This window comes from Pan paniscus, chromosome 16 (assembly GCF_029289425.2).
Source record: "Pan paniscus chromosome 16, NHGRI_mPanPan1-v2.0_pri, whole genome shotgun sequence".
Lineage (NCBI taxonomy): Eukaryota > Metazoa > Chordata > Mammalia > Primates > Hominidae > Pan > Pan paniscus.
In genome coordinates, this window is record NC_073265.2 from 38,849,292 (window position 1) to 38,873,158 (window position 23,867).

The following is a 23,867-nucleotide window of genomic DNA, read 5'->3' on the forward strand; positions in this document are numbered from 1 at the left end:
TTTCTTTGTGTACTTGAGAAAAATTTGCACTTTGTTGCTTTTGGATAGAATGATCTGTATGTGTCTGTTAGGACCATTTTGTCTAGAGAGTTGTTCAAGTCCTCTATTTCCGTATTAATTTTCTCTCCATATGATCTATCCATTTTTGAAAATATGGCCTTAAAGTCTCCTATTGTTAATGTATTGCTGTTATTTCTCCCTTCAATTCTGTTAATATTTGCTTCATATATTTAGGTGTTCTGACACTGGGTGCATATATATTTACAATTGTTAGACACTCTTTGCAAATTGACCCTTTTATTATTATATGAATACCCTCTTTGTCTCTCTTAAAAGATTTTGACTTTAAAGCTTACTTAATCTGATAGAAGTAGAGCTATCCTAGTTCTCTTTTATTACCATTGCATAAATTTATTTTAATCATCTCTTCACCTTCAGTCTATGTGTGTCCTTAAAGCTAAAGTGAGTCTTTTGTATGCAGCATATAGCTGTTTCTTTCTTTCTTTTTTTTTTTTTGTTTAAATCCGGCCAGGCATGGTGGCTCATGCCTGTAATCTCAGCACTTTGGGAGGCCAAGGCGGGTGGGTCACCCGAGGTTAGGAGTTTGAGACCCGCCTGACCAATATGGTGAAACCCCATCTCTACTAAAAATACAAAAATTACCCAGGTGTGGTGGTGTCTGCCTGTGGTCCCAGCTACTCAGGAGGCTGAGGCAGGGAGAATCTCTTGAACCCGGGAGGGAGAGGTTGCAGTGAGCTGAGATCGCACCACTGCACTCCAGCCTGGGTGACAGAGCAAGACTGCATCTCAAAAAAAAAAAAAAATCCAGCCAGCCACTTAACATCTGTTGATTAAAGAATTTAACCCATTTACATTTAAAGCAATTATTGACATGGAATAATTTACTACTGCCAGGCCAGGCGTGGTGGCTCACACTTATAATCCCAGCACTTTGGGAGGTTGAGGTGGGCGAATTACCAGGTCAGGAGTTCAAGACCAGCCTGCCAACATGGTGAAACCCCATCTCTTCTAAAAATACCAAAAATTAGCTGGGTGTGGTGGTGTGTGCCTGTAATCCCAGCTACACCGGAGGCTGAAGCAGGAGAATCACTTGAATCTAGGAGGCAGAGGTTGCGGTGAGTGGAGATCGCGCCATTGCACTCCAGCCTGGGTGACAGAGCAAGACTCTGTCTCAAAAAAAAAAAAAAAGAATTTAATACTGCCACTTTGTTCACTGTTTTCTGATTGTTTTGTATTAGGTTGGAGCAAAAGTAATTGCGGTTTTTGCCATCACTTTTAATGGCAAAAACCACAATTACTTTTGCTCCAACCTAATAGTAACTTCATTCTCTTCTTCCTCTATTCCTCTCTTCCTTTGTGATTTGATGATTTTTTAAATAATGGTACACTTTTATTCCTTTCTCTTTATCTCTTCTGTATGTACACAAGGTTTTTCCTTGTGGTTATATAAGGCTTACATAAAACATCTTACAGTTATTATCTTATATTTTGGGATGATAACAACTTCATATGTACCACATACAAAAACTCTACACTTTAACTCCCACTCTCACATTTTATGCTACTGATTTCACTATTTACATTTTAAATATATTGTGTATTCATTATCAAATTATTGTAATAATTTAATTTTAATTTTGTGGGTGCATGGTAGGTATATTTATGGGGTATATGAGAGGTTTTGATATAGGCATGCAATGCATAATAATCACGTCATGAAAAATGGGGTATCCATCCCCTCAAGCATTTATCCTATGTGTCACAAATAATCCAATTATACTCTTTTAGTTATTTTAAATGTACAATTAAATCATTATTGACTACACTCACCTTATTGTGCTATCAATACTTGGTCTTACTCATTTTTTCTAACTAACATTTTTGTACCTATTAACCATCCCCATCTCCCCACAATCCTTCCACTCCTTTTCCCAGTTTCTGGTAACCCTCCTTCTGCTCTCTATTTCCATGAGTTCAATTGTTTTGATTTTTAGAACCCACAAATAAGTGAGAAATGCAATGTTTGTCTTTCTGTGCCTGGCTTATTTCACTCAACATAAAAATTTTCAGTTCCATCTATGTTGTGTGGATAACAGGATCTCCCACTTTTTTATGGCTGAATAGTACTCCATGTGTAAAGGTACCACATTCTCTTTATACATTCATCAGCTCATGGACACTTAAGATTGCTTCCTAATCTTAGCTATTGTGAACAGTGCTGCAGCAAACCTGGGAGTGCAGATATCTCTTTGACATACTGATTTTTTTTCTCTGGGGTATACACTCAGCAGTGGGACTGCTAGATTGTATGGTAGCTCTATCTTTAGATTTTTGAGGAACCTTCAAATTGTTCACCGTAGTGGTTGTACTAACTTATATCCCCACCAACAGTGTACGAGGGTTCCCTTTTCTCCACATCCTCACTAGCATTTGTTATTGCCTGTCTTTTGGATATAAGCCATTTTAACTGGGGTGAGATTGTATGTCACTATAGTTTAGATTTGCATTTCTCTGATGATCAGTGATGTTGAGCACCTTTTCATATGACTGTTTGCCATTTGTATGTCTCCTTTTGAGAAATGTCTATTCAAATATTTCGCCCATTTGTTAATCAGATTATTAGTTTTCCTATAGAGTTGCTTAAGCTCCTTATATATTCTGGTTATTAATCATCCCTTATCAGATGAGTAATTTGCAAGTATTTCCTCCCATTCTATGGGCTGTCTCTTCACTTTACTGGTGGTCTCCTTTGCTGGTCAGAAGCTTTTTAGCTTGATGTGATCCCATTTGTCCATGTTTGCTTTGGTTGCCTGTGCTTGTGGCATATTGCTCAAGAAATCTTTGCCCAGACCAATGTGCTGGAGAGTTTTCCCAGTGTTTTCTTGTAGTAGTTTCATAGTTTGAGGTCCTAAATTTAAGTCTTTAATCCCTTTTGATTTGATTTTTGTATATGGCAAGAGATAGGGGTCTAGTTTCATTCTTCTGCATATGGATATCCAGTTTTCCCAGCACCATTTATTGAAGAAACTGTCCTTTATTCAATGTATGTACTTAGCACCTTTGTTGAAAATGAGTTCACTGCAGGTGTGTGGATTTGTTTCTGGGTTCTCTTATTTTGTTCCATGAGTGTATATGTGTTTTTATGCCAGTACCATGCTGTTTTGGTTAACGCAGCTTGTAGTATAATTTGAAGTCAGGTAATGTGATTCCTCTTGTTCTAATCTTTTGCTTAGAATAGCTTTGGCTATTCTGGGTCTTTTGCGGTTTCATATAAATTTTAGGATTTTCTTTTCTATTTCTGTGAAGAATGTCACTGGTATTTTGATAGGGATTGCATTACATCTGTAAATGGCTTTGGGTAGTTTGGACATTTTAACAATATTGATTATTCCAATCCATAAACATGGAATATCTTTCCATGTTTTGGTGTCCTCTTAAATTTCTTTCATGATAGTTTTCATTGCAGAGATATTTCACTTCTTTGGTTAATTTAATTCCTAGGTATTTCATTTATTTTTGGCTACTATACATGGGATTACTTTTTAATTTCTTTTTCAGATTTTTCTCTCTTGGCATATAGAAATGCTGATTTTTGTATGTTGTTTTGTATCCTGCAAGCTTACTGAATTTTTTTACCAGTTCTAGAGGGTTTTTTGATGAAGTCTTTAGGTTTTTCCAAATATAAGATCATATCATCTGCAAACAAGGAGAATTTGACTTTTTCCTTTCCAACTTAGATGCCATTTATTTCTTTCTTTTGTCTGATTGCTCTACCTAGGACTTCCAGTACTATGGTTGAATAATAGCGGTGAAAGTTAGAATAATAGTGGCGAAAGTGGGCATCGTTGTTGTGTTCCTGATCTTACAGGAAAGGCATTCAGCTCTTCTCCATTCAGTGTGTTACTAGCTGTGGGTCTGTCATATATAGCTTTTATTATGTTAAAGTATATTCCTTCTATATCCAGTTTTTTGAGGATTTTTATCTTGAAGGAATGTTGGATTTTATTAAATGCTTTTTCAGCATCAGCGGAAATCATATGGGTTTTGTCCTTCATTCTGTTGATATGACATATCACGTTGACTGATTTGTGTATGTTGAACCATCCCTGCATCCCTGGAATAAATCCCACTTGGCCATGATGAATGATACTTTTAATGTTTTGTTGAATTCAGTTTGATGTACAGTTATTTTTAATATTTTTGCCTTTTAACTCTTATAATAGAGTTAAAAGTAATTTACATACTACCAATACACTATTACAGTATTCTGATTTTGACTATATTCTTACATTTATAGTGAGTTTTATACTTTAATGTTTTTATAGTGTTAGTGTTCTTCATTTGAACTTGAAGAACTCCCTTTAGCATCTAGTGGTGATAAACTCCCAACACTTTTTCCATGTGTGCAAAACTTGTTATCTTGACTTCCATTTTTGAAGGAGAGCCTTGCCAGGTTATCAAATTCTTTGTTGACAGTTTTTTTTTTTCAACACTTCGTTATCATCCCACTCTCTCCTGGATTTCAAGGTATCTGCTGATAAATCTGCTTATAATCTTATACCTGTATATAATAAATAACTTTCTTCTTGCTGCTTTCAAAATTATCTCATCTTTGACTTTTGAGAATTTCATTATAATGTATCTTGGGGAAGATTTCTTCTTTGTCTTAATCTATCTGGAGTTTTTTTGGGCTTCATGGATCCTGCTGTTTATTTTACTCTCTCAATTTAGGAATATTTCTATCATTCTTTCTTTAAATAAGCTTTCTACCCTTTTCTCTTTCTCTTCTCCTTCTGGAATTCCTATTATGTATATATGTTTCACTTGACAATGTCCCATGTCTCATAGGCTTTATTCACTATTTTTCATTCTATGTTTTTGTTCCTCTGACAGCAGTTTCAAATGATCTGTTTTTGAGTACCCCTATTCTTTCTTCTGCTTGATCACATCTGCTGTTGAAGCTTTCTATGGATTTTTCTGGTTTAATCATTATGTTCTTCAGCTCCCAGAATTTCTGTGTGTGGATTTTTCATGATTTTTTATCTTTTATAAGCCTCTACTTTAGCTCCTTTATTGTTTTCCTGATTTTCTTTGTGTTCTCGTTTACTAAGCTTCTTGAAGATGATATTTTTAAGTCTTCATCAGGCAGTTTGTAGATCTCTATTTTTTTAGGTAACTGATGCTTCTATTTGTTACTTTGGTGATGTCATGTTTCCCTGACTATTTGTGACCTCTGTGGCCTTGTTTTGATGTCTGCACATCTGAAGAACAGGCGCCTCTTCTGGGGGCTGGCTTCAGCACAAAAGCCCTTCACCTGTCAGCCCACCCAGAAAATGTAGGTAGGCCAGCTGGTGGGGTCCATGGACTTCCTGTTGGAATTGTCAGGTAAGCTGACTTAGTATCTGGTTCAGTATGTGGGCAGGCCTGTTACCTGAGCCCACAGTGGCTAGCCTTGTAGTTTGGTTTATGGGGTTGGGCCTCTGGGTTCCCTTAGGTGGTATTACCTCTTGGGTCCACCGGAGTGGTCCTGAGTCCTAGGCTCAAGGGATGTTGACCTGGCACAGCAGTCCACTGGGTGCAGCCTGTACACTTAATCTGTGGAGGCAGGACTGAAGCCTGGGTCCACAGGGGCCAACCTGACACTGGAGTAGGGGTTGGCCTGGTGCTGGGGTGGGCCTCGAATCTGTTTTGGGGGATATCCTGGTTCCTGGACTTGTGGGGTTTGGCTTTAAGCCTGGGTCTCAGGAGCAGTCCTGGAGCCTGGGTCCATGGGCTGGCCTGGTGCTGGGGTCTACTTGTGCAGACCTGGTCCTGAGTACACTGGAGTGGACCTGAAGTCTGACTGCCCTGGAGCCTGCCTCCCCAGGAAATGGCCTGGAGCCTGCAGCAGCCTGGTGCTGGAGTGGGCCTGGAGCCTGGGTCCTCATGTGGTAGCCTAAAATCAAAAATCCAAGGGGCTGGCATGGAGCTGGAGTTTGAGTCTGAGAGGGATAGCCTGGGGCTGTGGGAGCTATCCTGCCACTGGAGTGGACTTGGAGACTGGGTCTACAGGTGCTGGCCTGGAGCTTGGGGCTGTGGAGGGTGGGCTTGCACAGTCCTCTTGCTGCGGTCCACGGCAAAGTTATGTGCTCACTTCATTCTCCTTTCCCTTTCCCACATGAAAGGTATCTCTCTCCACACTGTTCTGCCCTTGCTTGGTAACTTGAAAATGTCCTTCCTAACCTCTTCAAGGTATCTTTTCTTATTTCTGTGCCATGCCTAGGACTCCCATATAGTGAAGACTAGTAATATCTCACCTGGATTCCTTAGCTCTTGTAAAGGTATTTTTCTTGCAAGGATAGTTGTTCAAATTGATATTTCTGCAAAGGGATAAAGGTTATTTTGCCAACTTGCTGGAGTCATTTCTCCTAAGTATTTTTTTTTTTACTTTTATATATTCAAAGCCATGAGTTCACACTGATGCCTCTAATTCCAATTCTAACCATTCTAGTTTTCTCTCTTTCCATATTATAATTGCCACCCCTAACAATTAAAAACCTAGCTACCATTATCTTTAATATATTTACTTATTTGATCAATCCTTTTATGTAACCAATCTCTCATATTTGCTCCCAGACTCTTCCCTACGTGGATATCCTTTTCATACTACTTGGGCTCTAATATCCCATGTTAGGTTGCCAATTCTGTGAGGACATCCTCCTTACCCCCACTTGATCTCTGACCTCCCACATCAGAGTGAAGGCTACCTTCCTCTTCTCCCTTTATGTGTGAATATCATCATCATTCCCTTGGATTCTGATACCTGTGGTGTCACATGGACATCCTCCTCACCACTGTTGGGCTCAGAAATCTTGCTCTGGGCCACCAAGCAAACCCTTCTTTCTCAATGTGGAAGCCTGCCTTGTTTTGGCCACCAAAGGGCTTTAATACTAAATTGTTTAGGAAAGGAAGCAGATGGAATGAAAAGGAAACAAGGGAAATGAAGAGAAGGAGAAGGGAAGTGGAACCACAACATTAATATTTGCAAATCTAAATACAAGATCTTTTAATATAACCAAATAATAGCAAAACAAAGAAAGTTAGTCAACATAATTAAAAGTTTATGAATAAGAGAATACTTTTTGGGATGGTGGGAGACTTGTGTAGGATGAAACTCTGCAATGGAGTTTGGGTAAAATACACTGGGGCCTTAGCTTAAGGGGAAGAAATCTGAGGTCTGCAGATCAGAAATTTCAAACCCACCTTGGCCTGTTCCGTCTCCTTTTTTCTTCCTTTAAAAGCAATCCTAAACTCATCATACATGTGTTCATTTATTAACTGTGCTAATAGTAAGATATGAAAATAATACCCAGTGCTTAACACTGCAAAACTTTTCCAAAAAGGTCCCCCTGTCATTTTGAAAAAAAAGAGTGCTATATAAATACGTTAAGTGCCCTCTTCCAAATCCTGTAAATGTGTATCTTAAATAAGACGCATAGCCACTTCGGAAAGTTTTCCAGCAATGAAATCTGGAAAACTGTGTCAAAAATTTAAAAGATTTTGAAGAATAAGAGAAGGTCACAGAGTAAAATCCCTGAAGACCAACACTGTCAATTTAGAATGGCAGCCACATTTGAAAACACAGTCCTTATGAGTCATGTGTTGCTATTGTTAGGGGAGTTGAGGGAGAAGGAAGAGGCTAAAAGGAATTTGAAAAGATGTTATAATATGTACAAATCTTTATGAAAATGTATTCTTTATGTCAGACTTGTTATACCACAATCCTTTTCCCCAAGATATTGAAATATTATGAACTGAATAAAGTTTCCAAAAATTCCATAAGGCTGATGAGACTCTGTCTTCTCTACATCACCAAGGTAATCAAGGGATAGACTGGTGTCCCAAAGCCATTAATATAAAGAAGGTGATTTTTAAATTCTTTTAATTCTTTGTGGCTGTATTATTAAATGGATACCAGATGATTATCTTGGAGTAGATCATATCTTGTAGCAGATCATAATCTATTTTCCCCATCTCATTTCTCTATTACTTTCCTTCCTTATTCCTTTATATTTTGCCTTCAATAAGATACCTCTTGAATAGAGTGTTATCTAAAAAATAAATTTTGTGGCCAGACCTAAAAAGGCAAATCAAGTCAACTAGCAGCTAACAGGCAGATTAGCTGTCAGGCAGTTCATACTGCCAGAAAGAAAATCAACACTACTAACACTACTACTAGAGTATGAGCATCCAGAGTCTATGGTGATTATATTAATTAAAAGTAAATAAATGTATTCAAATCCCAAAAGAACAAAAGAATTGGACTAGAAGTTTTTGTTCCCTAAGGAGTTAAATTCTACGTTATAGCACTGTGGTCCTTAGTGATAAGTAAGAAGAACATTTATCTTATTTAAAACAGGGTCAGTGAAGCAAGAATTGGCTATGTATTTGTCATGTTTATTTTAATTATAGCAATTAACTTTGGCAGTGGCAGAAGCACAAATTATTATATGCTAATACAAAACTAGAGATGGAGAAGGGAGAGTAGACAGACAAAAGGGCTCTCGTGGAGTTTAGAGAGGAATTTTTTTTTATTGAATATATGGGTAAGTCTTCACCCATGTCCCAAAGCCCAAGAGACAATGCTGGAGTATCAAACAGAAGGCAAGAAATAAGAAGCATGACTAGAATTAGTAAGAAAAGTGACTATTATTTAGCTCTTTTTCCTTTATATTAAGCTTTGATATAAGGATTTAAATGGATTAATGAATAAATAAATGAATAAACAAATAAGCAAATAAATCAGGCTATTCCCTCAAAAAAGAGAATGGGATTGAAATTATTATTTTCTCTATCATAAAATAATTTTGATCCTCTAAGAAAAATCATATCATGGAGTACTCTCCAGATACAGATTACGAATCTAACAGGCCTGTTAACAAAAATTAACATTGAAGAACTAAGAGAAGATGAATTAAAGTTCTACCAGATAAAAGTTGCATGGACACAGAAAAAAGGTAATAAGAAATAAATAACATGAAAAATCAAAAGTATAATATATAAATATGGAAGAAATTGGAATCAACACTTTAGTACTTGAAGAACCAAAAAGAATTTTTTAAAGTGTGACAGTAAAGAGAGATGAGACAAAAAGGGGGAAGATAATGTAGATTCCTTAAGAGTAGAATCTTTTGTCTTTGTTCATTGCTGTAACTCCAGTGCCCAGAAAAATATCTGGCAAATAGTGGGTAGTGAACAGAAATAACTAAATGAGCGAATGAATAGGATAAGTAAGAGAGCTGACACTGATACAACAATAGTGGAAAAAGAAGATGTTATAAAAACATAAAAATATTTTTATAAAAATAAAACTAGAAATAGAACTGTGATGGAGTGAAGGGAATGTGAGAAATGATCAATAGAGAAATGAGAGGATAAAAACAATTGAAGATGAAAAGATACACAGAAGTACAACAGGAGATAGGAAGAGGTGAAAGAGAGGAGTAGATGATATAAAATATTAAAATTACCAAAAAAGATAGAAATGGTAGGAACTGGCAAAAAAGAGAGGACTTTAGATGATATGATAAAAGATTAAGTAGAAGACAAGAGAAACAAGTAGCTAACATGTAGGTTGCAAGTACTATTATAATGCTAGTTAACAGCAGAGCTTGGATTAATAACATGATTCAATTCTAAAAGAATAATAGCTCCATAAGGGCAGGCATCTTTGCTTGTTTTTATTCACTGATATATCCTAAGCATCTATGTGCCTGGCACACAGCAGGTGTTCAAAAATATTTCTTAAATGAATTCATGGCAGTCACTACTTTTCTACCATTGTCTATTGGACAAAGACTTTGTATAGCAAACAAAAAATTAAACATCTAGTCATTTTATTCCTGAATATTTTCAAATATCCAATAGTTTGGCAATGTATAAACATAGTCAAACCATAAAAAATAACTACAGAATATGAGTATTTGGTTGGGAAATTCAGAAAATATGAAAAGATTTACAGAGAAACCTATAAATGACAAAATGATACAAATGGATATGTTGTTTTACCAAATGCTACGTGATAAAACTTGAAGGCTATAAATACAGCCTTTGAATACAAATATAAATATATCCTTTGCATACAAAGATGATACTACTGACATACTATTAATAAGACATGGTTTGATTTGATTTTTATCCTGTATTTAGTGAAGAGCTGGCATAAACCCATTATCTTGATTTGATTGGTATCATTCTCAATTTAAGCAAAGGGATAACATATTTACTACTTCAAATAATTAGAATTTTTTATTTAAAATCCTAGGTCCTCAAACATGTATAATAATACAGTCTCCATTATTTGCTGAATTTAGCTTAATTTTAACTTAAAACTTAAAACATTAAAAAGTCCTTAAACATTGTCATTAGGCTGCAGCACATTTGCATCATTATTTAAATCAAAATAGTTACAAAAAGTTTGTTCCAAAAGTATTTCAACGTACTTAGATACACCATGTGACTGAAGTAAACTTTTATGACTAAGAATGTTTTCATCTGAACGCAATCCTTTCCCAAAACATTGAAAGTAAAAAAAAAAAAACAAAAAACTTATCTAAACAAATATAAAAACAGAAGATAGATATTTAAAAGTAGATATTTCTGAAACTACATTGTTAGCAGTTTAATCATAGCAAATACTATTTACATTTAAGCATAAATAAATGTAAATTATTTATATTCCAATCCACTCAAAATACAAACATATCTAATTAAAAAGTCACCTTTTTTTCTGTTTTCTATACTGACATCTTTCTTCTGGCCCTTACTTGACATTCCTCAATGCAAAACAAATATGACCTTCACACTTGCAGGTGCATGGATCCAAGGGAAGACTTAGCAAGTCCAATAACCCCAGGCGAAGTCAGTAATTTTGCATAACAATGGAAACTGAACTTTCAACATGAAAACACATTTTGAATTTTTCACTCTGATTCAATAATCAAGGAATATTGATGTAACACCTCTACAAATTACCTGTCTCAGGTGTGGTGCATAAATAAATGAGATAAGTAAGCATAACTGTTGGATATTCTTTAAGGTGTAAATACATAAGACAAAAATCTTAACAATAACAAAAGTATATAGAAATGTCTGTATAGGGCTAGAATTTTTTTAATGTGAAAAAGAGAATAGAATGTTGACAAGAGGGAAGACTACAACATAGAGACTACTCAAAGGACATAAGTATTTATATACACACTTTCCTCATTGAAACATATTTCTGAAATTTCTAGTCTTAAAGTTTATTCTAAGCCTTCTAAATCTCCATAACTGATATTTTAAAATGATGTAATGGCACATAAAATAAGATGCTTTACTCACCCAATTTTGAAACTTTAAGAATTCTTCAATGCTCTTTGGAGGTTCTTGCACTTTCTAATAAAGTAATATCAACATTGTTCATTGGCATAAACTCACTAGACTGTTCATAATATTTACAAATAATTTACTTAAATAAAATGATACTCTATCATTTTCAGAGCGGTAAGATACCATAAAATGCTCACTTTATACCATCCCTCCACTTTGAAAAGGGACACACATAAATGTTTAAGTTCTTTGCCTCCAAACCAAATTTTGTAATAGGCTTCCCTCTTATACACTAGCCCTAGAGAAAAACTCCACATGAATCTTGCTTTAGGTCCTCATTTCAGATTCCTAAAAGAGTTCCAAGATATTTTGGGCTATCATGGATAGCCTCTATAATAAATCCAGAGCCAAAAATATAATATGTTCTTGCTGATAAAGTATTTTAAAAAGTTAACTAGTTACATAGTTAAAATAAATTTAAATGTTTGGATATTTCAGTCTAATAGATAAAAATCACATTTTTTAGTAGTTTCTTTGTGATTTCAAAATGTATTCAACATTACACAAACTAATTTTAATCCAGACCACAACTTTCTCCTTTTCGCCTTAGAGACTTTGCCTACATTCTTCCTTCTGTCCAGAAGTCTCCCTTTCCCAAATCCTCTTTCAATCCTTTCTTGGCCTATTTAACTCTTACTTCAAATAACAAATTAAAAGTCACTTTGTCCATCAAGCCTTTCTTATCCCCCAAAGTTTTCTCCGTGGTAACATACAGCAGATTATCTTTATGAGGACAGAAACTATGGTGCAATCATGGCTGAATTTTCTTTTTTTTTTTTTTAATTTGGTATGTTTATTTTGTAGCCGGCCAATTCCTTGGAAAGGCTATTTTTTTTATTATACTTTAAGTTTTAGCGTACATGTGCACAACGTGCAGGTTTTTTACATATGTATACATGTGCCATGTTGGTGTGCTGCACCCATTAACTCGTCATTTAACATTAGGTATATCTCCTAATGCTATCCCTCCCACCTGTCCCCACCCCACAACAGGCCCCAGTGTGTGATGTTCCCCTTCCTGTGTACATGTGTTCTCATTGTTCAATTCCCATCTATGAGTGAGAACATGCGGTGTTTGTTTTTTGTCCTTGCGATAGTTTGCTGAGAATGATGGTTTCCAGCTTCATCCATGTCCCTACAAAGGACATGAACTCATCATTTTTTATGGCTGCATAGTATTCCATGGTGTATATGTGAATCATGGCTGAATTTTCTAAATTTCACACAGTGGCTGGTTCATAGTCAATGCATAATAAGTACTCGCAGTGTGCATAAATTAAAGCATAAATGAGTAGATGAATGTCAGAAATATATAGGTACTTGAAAAATAATAAAAATACTTCTAGAGAATGAAAATCCAGTGAGAAGGCAAAAGTAAGAGGAATTCAGAAGTCTAATATCCTAATATCCATGATGATATCACTGAAAAGATTGTACTACATTTTTATTTATTAAAACACATATTTCATATCAATATATAAAGTGGTCAAGATTACAGAATCACAAGTTCATGTTTTAGAAAAAAATGCTAAAAAATAATTACATATTTGAATTGGGGGATATTTCATTCATCTAAATATATGATGAATATAAGAAAATATATAACTGATAATACAAGAAGAAGATAAAGAGTGTATGTGACAACCATTATAGAAAATGAGTATTTAGTGAGAGTCAAAAAATTAAACAATTGAACTCATGGAGATAGAGATAGAATGATGGTTGCCAGAGGCCGAGAAGGGTAGTGGGAAGTGAGGGGAAAGTGGGTATAGTCAATGGGTACAAAAATATAGGTTAGGGTCAAGCACAGTGGCTCATGCCTATAATACCAGCACACTTTGGGAGGCCAAGACAGGAGCACTGCTTGAGCCCAGAGTTTGAGACCAGGTTGGGCAACACAGCAAGAGCCAATCTCCATAAAAAATTTTAAAAAAAGGTAAAACAAAACAAAACAAAACAGAGTGGCCAGGCATGGTGGCTCATGCCTGTAATCCCAGCACTTTGGGAGGCCAAGGCAGGTGGATTGCTTGAGGTCAACAGTATGAGAGACCAGCCTGGCCAACAGGGTAAAACCCCAGTCTCTTATAAAAATACAAAAAAATTAGCCAGGTGTCCCAGCTACTCGAGAGGCTGAGGTGAGAGAATCGCTTGAACCCCAGAGGCGGAGGTTGTGGTGAGCCAAGATTGTGCCACTACACTCCAGCCTGGGTGACAGAGCGAGACTCTCTCTAAAAAACAAACGGACAAATAAAAACAGCTGGAGAGAATGAATAAGATCTAATATTTGATAGCACAACTGGCTAACTATAGTCAACAATAATTTACTGCACATTTAAAAATAAATAAAAGAGTATAATTGGAATGTCTACAAAATAAATAAGTGATAAATGCTTGAAATGATGGATACCCCACTTACTCTGATATAATTATTATATATTGTATGTATCAAAAATTATCTCATGTATGCCATAAATATATATATACTTATGATGTACCCTTAAAAATTAAAAATAAAAATTTAAAAAAGGAAAGCAAATGTTTAGACAGAAGCAAAGATGCATAGAGATGTGAAGAACATGTTATGGGAAACAGGGAACTCTAGAGCTAGTCAAAATGAAAAGAATGAGAGATATGAGAGATGGTGCATGCAAAAGGCTTACAGACAGAAAAATACTCATGATATAATATCTTTAGCTTCATGGGTATAGCAATTTGGCTAGAAGGAACTCACAATACATTTACAAATATACAGAATCAAACTTAATGAAAACAATTTAAGCACTGACTTTTTTTTCTTGTAATGGCTGTCAAACCACTCCAAGTACAAAGCACCAAAAATAATATGCACATTTAAATTAAAGGGAATTAGAAAAGTGAAGAAAGTGAAACTTGCATAGTGAAGTTCTAACTTATTTCAAAAATTCCATGTTTCTTTTGGGGTAAAATTAAAATAAGGTAAGGTATAAATTAAACAGATTTCTACTTTTGGTAGGATGTAGAAGGATATAAAACACCTACACTTCCATGATAATAATAAGACAAACTTGGACAAAAAAAAAATCATATTTTTCTATGGGGTTAGTGAAAAGTGGTGAATGCCAGGAGGCAGGACCAGTTAAATAACTTGTAAACATTCAGAGTTCCTTGTTCAAAATTATTGAGTTTGAAGATAATAACATCAGAGCATTAAACCAAATGCATGTACTTCTCAGCATAAGGCCCTGTGCAACTGCAGAAGTTGTAAACCCATGAAGCTAAAAACAAGCCTAACTGTCCCATAGAACTAATGTTTATGGTTTCTTTAAATAAATATAGAAATTAATCCTTCTAGTCTTAAAACTTGAGAAAGTTACATTGGTCTTATCTGAGTTCCTTTCCCAGAAAACTAACCATCAGGCCTCCCAGATAGTGTCAAGGAACTAAAACATACCAAACCACTATATCTTGACAATTAGCCTCTAGACTCCTCACCATCACCCATCATGATTGCCTAACTGACCACCTGTTTCTTGTTAACCAACTCCTCCTTCTTACCACCACTCCCTAATTTCTGTTTTCCCACACATGGTTACATTTCTTCCTTGCTATATAAAACCCTAATTTTAGTCAGTCAGGGAGATGGATTTGAGACTGATCTCCCATCTCCTCGGCTGCAGCACCCTATTAAAGCTTTCTTCCTTGGCAATACTCATCTCAGTGATTGGCCATCTGTGCAGCGAGCATTAAGACCTAGACCAAACCCTTCGTGTTTCAGTGACAAAGCCAGCTCTACCTGGGAGCCCTGATTACCTGAAATTCCAAGAGAAATATAACCTTTGTAAGTGAACATAAAGCTGTGGAAGCTTCCTTACCCTGGGGCCAGCTCTGCTGTTCCTCCTTTGACATGTTCGTTGGCCTGCCATGGTACAGTAACTTTGCAGAAATGAAGAGAAATCAGCTGGGTCTTAGGCTTCAATGTGAGCTGGGCGACCAAACTGGGGTATGAAAGACACCCAAATGCAAAAATAAATGACTCAGCCAAACAATCCCTTTCCCCTCACCCACAAACCTCACTTCTGACTTTTACCAAGTCAGATAGTTTGGCTCTGTATCTCCACTCAAATCTCATGTTGAACTGTTGGAATCCCCAGTGTTGGCGAGGTGGGGCCTGGTGGGAGGTGATTGGATCATGGGGGTGGTTTCTAATGATTTTGCAACATCCCCCTAGCGCTGTTTTGTGATAGACTTCTCATGAGATCTGGTTGTTTAAAAGTGTGTAGCACCTCCCCCTTCACCCTTTTCCTCCTGCTCCAGCCATGTAGGATGCATCTGCTTCCCCTTCACCTTCTGCCATGATTGTAAATTTCCTGAGGCCTCTCCAGCCATGCTTCCTGTACAGCCTGTGGAACTGTGAGTCAATTAAACTTCTTTTCTTTAAAATTACCCAGTCTCTGGTAGTTCTTTATAGCAATGTGAGAATGGACTAATGCACCCAGAAAGCAGCAGGGGAGGAGGGGCTGGAAAATATATTCTGCTCATGAAGCTGGAGGTTCTACTACATCACATGACAAACGACATGCATATAACAAGAAATGGACAAGGGAAGGCTAATAATATAAGCTATTATAATGTTTATAAGAAAGATTGGCCTGAATTTTTCTATCTTATAATGTGAAGATTTGGAATTAAGGCTATTATGGTCTCAAAAAAAATGAGTTGGGAAATGCCTCTATTTTTTTCTATTATCTGAAAGAATTTAAAATCTGAAAGATCAGTACTATTTCTTCCTTTCTTCCTTAAATGTTTGGTGGACACTGCTAGTTATGTTCCCTGAACCTGAACCTGAAATTATGGGGGAGTTTTAAATTAAGGATACTGTTATGGACCTAATCATGCCCCCACCCCAAATTCATATGTTCAAGCCCTAACACTTATAACAAGATGTGACTTTATTTGCAGATGGAGCCTTTGAGGAGACAATTAAGGTTAAAAGAGACTAAAAGAGTAGGGCTCTAATATGATTGGTGTCATTATAAGAACAGACACCAGAGAGCTTGCTTGCTTATACTCTCTCTCCATATACACACAGATATTTTATCTGTGAAAATATCTAGAACTGTGAAATAATAAACTTTGTGTTGTTTTAAGCCACTTTGCTTGTTGGCTGTTTGTTACAGCAGCAATAAGAAACTAGTATGAGGAGAAAGAGTGATTTTTTTTTTAGCATTTTGCAGATGTGAAAAATGCCACACACTTAACTGATGCTCTGTCTATATAAGAGAAGAGGCTTTGTAAGGACATGGTGAGAAGGCAGTGGTCTACAAGCCAGGAAGAGAGGCCTCACTAGAAACTCACACTGATGGCACCTTGGTCTTGGACTTCTGGCCTTTAAAACTGTGAGAAAATAAACTACTGTTGTTTAAGTCATCTACTCTGTGGTATTCTATTACAGCATCCTAGGTAGACTAATACAGATATAAGCTATCAAAATTAATATAGGATCATTCAGCTATTCTATTACTTCTTAATTTTGGTAAATTATCTTTCAAGAAAAATTGAAATGTCAAGTATTTTGATATAAATATTTATTCTTAATATCCTCTTATTATCTTTACAATCTGTAGTGTCTGTGGTGATGTTTCATTTTTCATTTCTGAAATCTGTACTTTTCTTTATCTTGGTCAGTCTATCTAAAGGCTTATCAATTTTATTAATCTTTGCAAAGAACCAGTTTTGGCCTTGTTGCTTTTCTTTAGTGCACATTTGTTTTTAATTTCATTGATTTATTCTTATCTTTATTGGCCCCTTTTCTTCTTTAAATGTTTGAGAAACTTCCAATGATAAACCTTGCTCTACTATGAAGCTGAATGCTTGACAATTCCTGTTCAGACACCATGAGGCTTTCTATCACCATTTTAATCCTTGTATTTCAAAATGGATAGAAAGCTAAAGATTATTATTTATGGACTAATTGTGAAATAAAAAATATTTTTAAAAAATGGAAATCCAAACAAGTGACTAAAAATAAAATCTAGGCATATACAGACAATGTGGGGAACAGAAGGAAACTTCAAAAAAGTCTTTAAGACTCATAGAGAGCTATAATAAGATAATGCATCCCTGAAGCCAAAACTGCATGTTATAAATGAATACAGAATAAGAAAAAATGCAAAGTACAAATATGATATAAATTATTCAACAACAGTCTAGTGAAAAATAGCTGAAGAAATCTTCTAGAAACTAGAACAAAAATGTTAAAGTAAACAAGAATCAGAGGATAAAAAAAACAATAATTTAGAGGATTATGCCAGAAAATGACTTTCAATCTGTAAATTTAAATATAAACAGAGTATCAATTAAATGTGTGGCATTTTTCAGATTTGCAAGATACTAAAAAAAAAATTCATCTCATATTAGTTTCTTATTGCTGCTGTAACAAACAGCTAACAAAGTGGCTTAAAAAATCACAAAGTTTATTATTTCACAGGTCTAGAGGTCAGGAATCTGAAATGGGTCTGCAGGGCTATGCTCCTTTCATGTTGTTTGTGTGTGTATGTGTGTGTGTGTGTGTGTGTGACAGAGTTTCACTCTTGTCGCCCAGCATAGTAAATTTACTTGTGTAACAAAAAAACACAAAATATCAATGGCTTAATACACATAATTTTTTCTCCCAGAAGATCTTTTTGTGAGAAAAGGGGCTTCTAGCAGTCACCTGCTATCCTTTGCTCAGAGCTCCTCCCTCTATCTTCAAAGCCAGCAGTGTAGAGTCTTCTCCCCTCTCTTGACATCTTGTCTTCCTCTCAGAAGAACTCTTTGATTATGTCCAGCCACCCAGACAATCCAGGGTAATTTAGCCCATCTCCTTAATCACATATGCAGTTCCTTTTGCCATATAAAATATCAACAGGTTCTGGAGATAAGGATATAGACATCTTTGGGGGCCATTATTCTATCTACTACACTCCTATTTACCTTTTTCCAAGAAGGTATTAGAGAATGTAGTTCATTTTTAAAAAGGGATTAAACAAAGAAAAAGGAAACAAGGGATCTAACACACAGGAGAGCAGTATTATGTTGGAGAAACCAGCAATCCTAAATAAACTAAAGGTTGTAACGCTGTAGGAAGAGTATCTGTAAGGAAAAAAAATCTACTGGATTAACTGATGTATTTCACTGTGATGCTTTAGCAGTTTGCCAGTGTTTGAGAACAGATAAATAATACATTAAAAATGGCAGTTAAGAGAAAGGAAAGTAAAAAGTTGTATTAAAAGTTAATGCGATCTTAGTATACTATGTGCCTTGGGGTTGAATGACATTTACCTAGACAGTAGTGATAACACTAAATGTTGATTTAGCCAAAGCCTATGATATCACTATTGACAGGTGAAGGGACAAGAAGAGTGTATGAGGTAGAGAGGGAATGTGCACACACTTGGAGGTGGTGGTGTTACAAAAGACCTTTATCACTGCCTTCCATAGGAGAAAGTCAGTGGGTAATGTCTGAAATTGGAAAATCAAGAAAGTGCAATGTAAGTATATTTAGACATGGGGGTAACAGATGAAATATTTAAAAGACTTGAATTTTCCTTTGGTGAGAAGAAGTGAGAATAGAGTAGAAGGGTTGGGTACTACAGGGTTTTCTTTAACCTAGAATGTGGCAAACTGTTAGTGCTCACCAATATGTGTGTGTTTCTCTACATTTCTCAGGATCCCCGGCAGTTGAAGTGGGGGCCTTGGGACTAAATTCTGGCCAACAGAATGTGGCCAAATTGATACATGTCATTTTTAGAGTTAACCTTGGGTAATTTGCCATACTTTCTTTCTTGTCAAACAAGCTAGTCCTAGAAGGCAGCAGAACCATTAAAAATAAATACATCTGGCCTTGAATTTAACATTTCGTCTGACTAGAAATAGCCACAATGGATCTTTTGTGAGGAAAAAAAAAGTGTATTAAACCACCGATATTTTGGGGTTTTCTGTTACAGAAGTAAACTCACTATGCTGGTTTTAAAACATGGACAAGAATTCTTTGCCAATCCTTTGAGAAGAGGGATCTATGTCTCCTTTCCTAAAATGGAACAGGACTTTGACAGATTTGTAAGCAAAAGAAAGTGAGGGAAGTAGCACCGCGTTACTTTTTGAGGCAAGGTCAGAAAAGGTCAGGCAATTTTTGCCTTGTTCATTGCAACACTCCCTTTGGAGCTCTGAGTTTAAGCTAAGAAGTCTGACTACCTTGCTGCCATACTGTGAGGAAGCCCCGGCCATATAGTTACAGAAGCTCTGCTAGCATGCCCACTCTAGTCTTTCTAATTGAGTTACCAAAGAAAAGCTGATGACTGTGCCCTATTGACAACACCACCTGTGAACATAATAAAATGGTTGTTTTAAGCCACCATATTTTGGAGTAATTTATTACATACGATAGCAACCCAATGCTCAATCTAACAAGTAGTATTATTTGCTTTTTAATCTGTGCAATTTAACTACTTTGATAAAATTTAGAGTTAAACTAAAAAGGAAAATGGTTGTGAATTCTTCTTGGCTTATAGACTTTGCTATTCTACTTTCCCTACCCAGAAAATTCACCTTTCTCCCTAAATCACTGGCTTTCAAACTTTTTAGGGTTTGAAATACAGTAAGAAATACATTTTACAAACAAGCCCTAGTGCACACATACACGCATATATACAATTAAAAGCTCCATAAAGCAGTACTTTACTAAGTAACACTAAACTTACTTACATGCGCTGATATTTCCAATCTATATTGTTTCTTTTTTTTTTTTAAGTTTAAAAAGATTTCCTTGCTTACAAATGGGTCAAGACCTCCACTATTGGGTCCCACACAATCCCCTTTCCAGTTGAAAAACACTGTCCTAAACCTAAATCATTCTTCAAGGCCTTACCCAAGTCCGAAAAAGAAGCCTTTATTGACCACTCCATTCTCAGCTTTCTTGAAATTCCTGTAATTTATTAAATTCCATTTTTTATCTCAGTAGTAAGAATATTGCATTTTCTGTACTTGAATTTAACATGCTTTACTTGATATCGTGAGCACTTCTAGGGCATTGTAATGTCCTTTATCTACCACTTGATAAATTCAGAGTAGTCAATAAAACATCGCTCAACATTTGACCATTGTTTTAAAATCTTAGTTGTTAGAGTGCACTTCCGTTTGGGCATTGTTTGGGGAGAGGCACGGACAAATGTTCTAATAACTTATCCACATATTATACTTCAAAGTGGAAAAACACAAAGTACTCTTAACTCTATATGCGTGTTTTTATGCAAACTAAATCATAAAGATACAAATGATTTTTCTAATAGCTTTCATTACCACACAGCACACGAAATAATGATATTGATATAGCCACGAAAGAGTAATGTAGCCAAGTTCTCACAACCAAAATATCTTTGAGGTGGGCAAAATGCAAACTTTTCTCTGGGATCAACATTTCTTCACAACTCACTGCAACTACGCCTTGACAGTATGTTTCGAGAACCGCTTCCCAATTTTGTTGTCCCAGCAAGAATCGGGAGGAAACTGGGTGAAAGGCTGCGAGGCTTGAGGCGGGTCCCGGACGAACGCGGCCCTGCCCCTCGCCGGAGCCTCTCGGGAGAAGTGCGACACCGCCGCTGAGTGAGAGGCTGAGGCGGAACTTCCCGTCTAACCCCGCCCCGCTGTCGTCCCAGCCTGTTGCTTAAGCCGCGCGGTGTGCGGTGTGCGCGGCCCCTGCCTTAGCAACGACGCTAGTAACTGCCTGGCTCCTCCCTCTGGTGTCTCCCGGAAAGCGTTCCGTCTGGTCCGTGCGCGATCACGGCCCGGCGCGTGGCTCGGGCTCGGGCGGAGCTGGAGACGTGTGGAGCTGTTCGAGGACTCGCGGGTGTGCAGGTCTGAGTACCACTCCGATCCCTGGTGGAGGTCCCCGCGCCTCTCTGGAGACCAGTGGTCTGGCCCCAGAGGTGCGGCCGCGGGAAGTGGACATTCTTTGTCAGGACCCTAGCGGAGGTCGCGCTGGGTGTCGCCTGTGAGGGGGATCCTCGGTTCCTGCGCGGTCTCTTGCTTTTTTTAGGATCTTGCGGGCCCTTTGGGAAAAAGGTTTCCAAATTTTTCCTCAAAAAAAAAAAAATTATTTTTCCTACCAATGATTTTCGGTGCATTCCGCCCCAACGAAAAGTATGTCCTGGCAAAGTCAGTTCCCTAGGAACCCCATACTTTATTTTATTTTATTTTTAGTATTTGGAGTGGTTTGTGGGGGTTTGGTTATCACGGAAGGGGAAGCGTAGTACAGACGTAGAATTAGTGATGCCATGCAGTGTATTTAAAATATTGAGGTTGTGGTTACATAATAAGGAAAAGAGCCTGTTTCTTACGTCTAAATTATTTATTGGGAATGTAGGACAAATAAGGAAGTATATTAACATTTTCAGTAGCCAGGCCCACAAAGTTGGATGGTAAAATCAATACTTTAGATCGCAGCATGTAAGGACTAACCCAGTGCACCATGAAAACGAAGGCAAGACAGTTTGTTACCATATGGCGGGTGGTGTGGGAGAGGCCATTGATCCTATATGAAAAAGGGTACTACTACCTTGGATTATGAAAAATGAATGTTGGACCTGTAGGTCCTATGTGACCAAGTTCTTAAAAACACTCTAAAGAAAATTGGAAGTGGTTTTTTTCTAATACTGAATTGGTCCACAATATAGGACAGGGGAGTCTGTATAGTGTTCCATTGGGAGGTGAGTCAGCTTACAATAATGGAAGAGGTAGAAGCTTTTTGTTATTATTTTGGAGAAAAAAAAAATTGCCAGCCTGCCACTTGTGCTAGGCTGCAGACGGCCCATAAAGGTAGTTTATCAGATACTTCAGTAGCGAGATGCTTACTGGATGTGTTTTGCAGAATGGTTTTGATTTAGTTAACAAGTGTTTGTTGAGTTCCTGCTGTTGCATAAGAATCAGGAATAGGTGAGATCAGGGAAGGAATCTGCTCTTACAGAGTTGAATGCTGGAGGGGATAGATTCACTAAAGTACCTCCACAATAAATGCATTTTTCCATGTCAAATATGTGGAACTAATAATAAGTACTCAAAGAGGTTTAAGACATTGCCGTGGCCCATCTATGAGTTAATAAGGAACTGAATTAGAATCCTGACTTTGAGAGTGAAGATAGAGGATTATATACAAGGTAGATGCAACTTGGTGAGTATAATTAATTTGGGGTGGAAATTGGGTAGAAGGAGGAATAAAAAATTAATGTATTTTTAGCCTTAAGTTCCAGAATGATGGACGCACCATCAAGGTGTTAAAATTGTTAGTTCCTTAGGAACAGTCTTTATGTTTTCTAAGTCTTTTTAGCCCCCATGACTCAAATTGTACTTCCTTGCACATATTTGATGTTAACAAGTATGTTTTAAAAATTTTAAATAACCCCATTTGCAATAAAATCATTTGCAATGATTTTCTCACAGTCGAGGCAGGCTGTTGGCTCGGTTAGGACAGATGCCCTGATCATGTAGTTTCAGAGACCACTGGAGGGAGCTGCCCATGATTTACAATTGCTGGCCTCTTCTACGTGGCCACCTCAGCCATAAGTGAGAGTATATAGGTGAACTAAGAGGTGGAGCCATAAACATTTCTCTTTTACTGTCTTACAGGTATTTGTGGTGGTTGATTTTTGTAGAGGAAGGTTATTTATATAAGGCTTCACTAATATCCATTTAGTTATGTGGATAGCAGGTCCATGAACTGCAAAGTGATATTTCTGAGGTATCTCTAGGAGGAATGCACTTTCAGTGCCCTAGGATAACTCCAAAAACTCACCAGTAGTTTTCTGTTAAATGTCAGGCAACCACAGTAACTTTCATGACATCCACAGGAACTGCATTTTTCAGTCCCACTATGCCTGGGCCTTTGAGTGGTACATGCATTCCCACTAAATAGCTACTCCATTACCCAAGGAAATGAAGTCAGGTTGAGCTACTCCAATCAAATTTCATTTTTTAGGATGAATCCCATCATCTGAATAACTCAGGACTATTAAAGCCTCAAAATGTTTCTCTGTAAGAACCTCAGGCAACACCAGGACAAACCCAAAGAGAGTTTGGGTGAAACTTAGCTTCGTATGTGCAGCAAAGAGACGCCAACAGAGCATTTGCAACTCTCATTTCTGGGGACTATTAGGATCTCTTCCCAAGCTTTTTTTTTTTCTCTGTTTTAGAGATGGGATCTCACTTTGTTGTCCAGACTGTTCTCAAACTCTTGTGCTCAAGTAATCCTCCCACCTTAACCTCCCAAATGCTAGTATTATAGGCATGAGCCACCATGCCCGGCCCTTCCCATGCTTGGAACTTCCTTACCTGGGTCGTAGATGGACTCTAGGAGATCTCCAAACCTCCTGAAATTGTGTGCAAAATATTGTATCTGTATATGCATTTTCTAGGGATGAGGTTTAATA

The 23,867-nt window shown here is 37.0% G+C and overlaps 2 protein-coding genes across 15 annotated transcripts in view; one reads left to right on the forward strand and one right to left on the reverse strand.

Moving 5' to 3' along the window:
- Window positions 1-21,133, reverse strand: part of FAM227B (family with sequence similarity 227 member B) — a 300,149-nt gene extending 279,016 nt beyond the window's left edge. For 2 of the 4 annotated variants that reach the window (XM_055098575.2, XM_055098574.2), the window contains exons 1-3: window positions 20,879-21,106; window positions 15,282-15,404; window positions 11,383-11,436 (exon numbers count right to left, since the gene is read on the reverse strand). In XM_055098575.2, coding sequence (XP_054954550.1) covers window positions 11,383-11,436; window positions 15,282-15,332 — 105 coding nt within the window. In that variant the 5' untranslated portion in view covers window positions 15,333-15,404; window positions 20,879-21,106. Of the gene's footprint in view, window positions 1-11,382; window positions 11,437-15,281; window positions 15,405-18,121; window positions 18,320-20,878 lie in introns of all 4 variants that reach the window. The other 2 variants (XM_055098572.2, XM_055098573.2) reach the window with 2 other exon arrangements.
- Window positions 21,074-23,867, forward strand: part of DTWD1 (DTW domain containing 1) — a 35,918-nt gene continuing 33,124 nt past the window's right edge. For 4 of the 11 annotated variants that reach the window (XR_008621107.2, XM_063596634.1, XM_055098579.2 and 1 more), the window contains exon 1: window positions 21,163-21,300. The gene's annotated coding sequence lies outside the window, so the exon portion shown is untranslated. Of the gene's footprint in view, window positions 22,613-23,867 lie in introns of all 11 variants that reach the window. The other 7 variants (XM_003831499.6, XM_034938735.3, XM_034938734.3 and 4 more) reach the window with 7 other exon arrangements.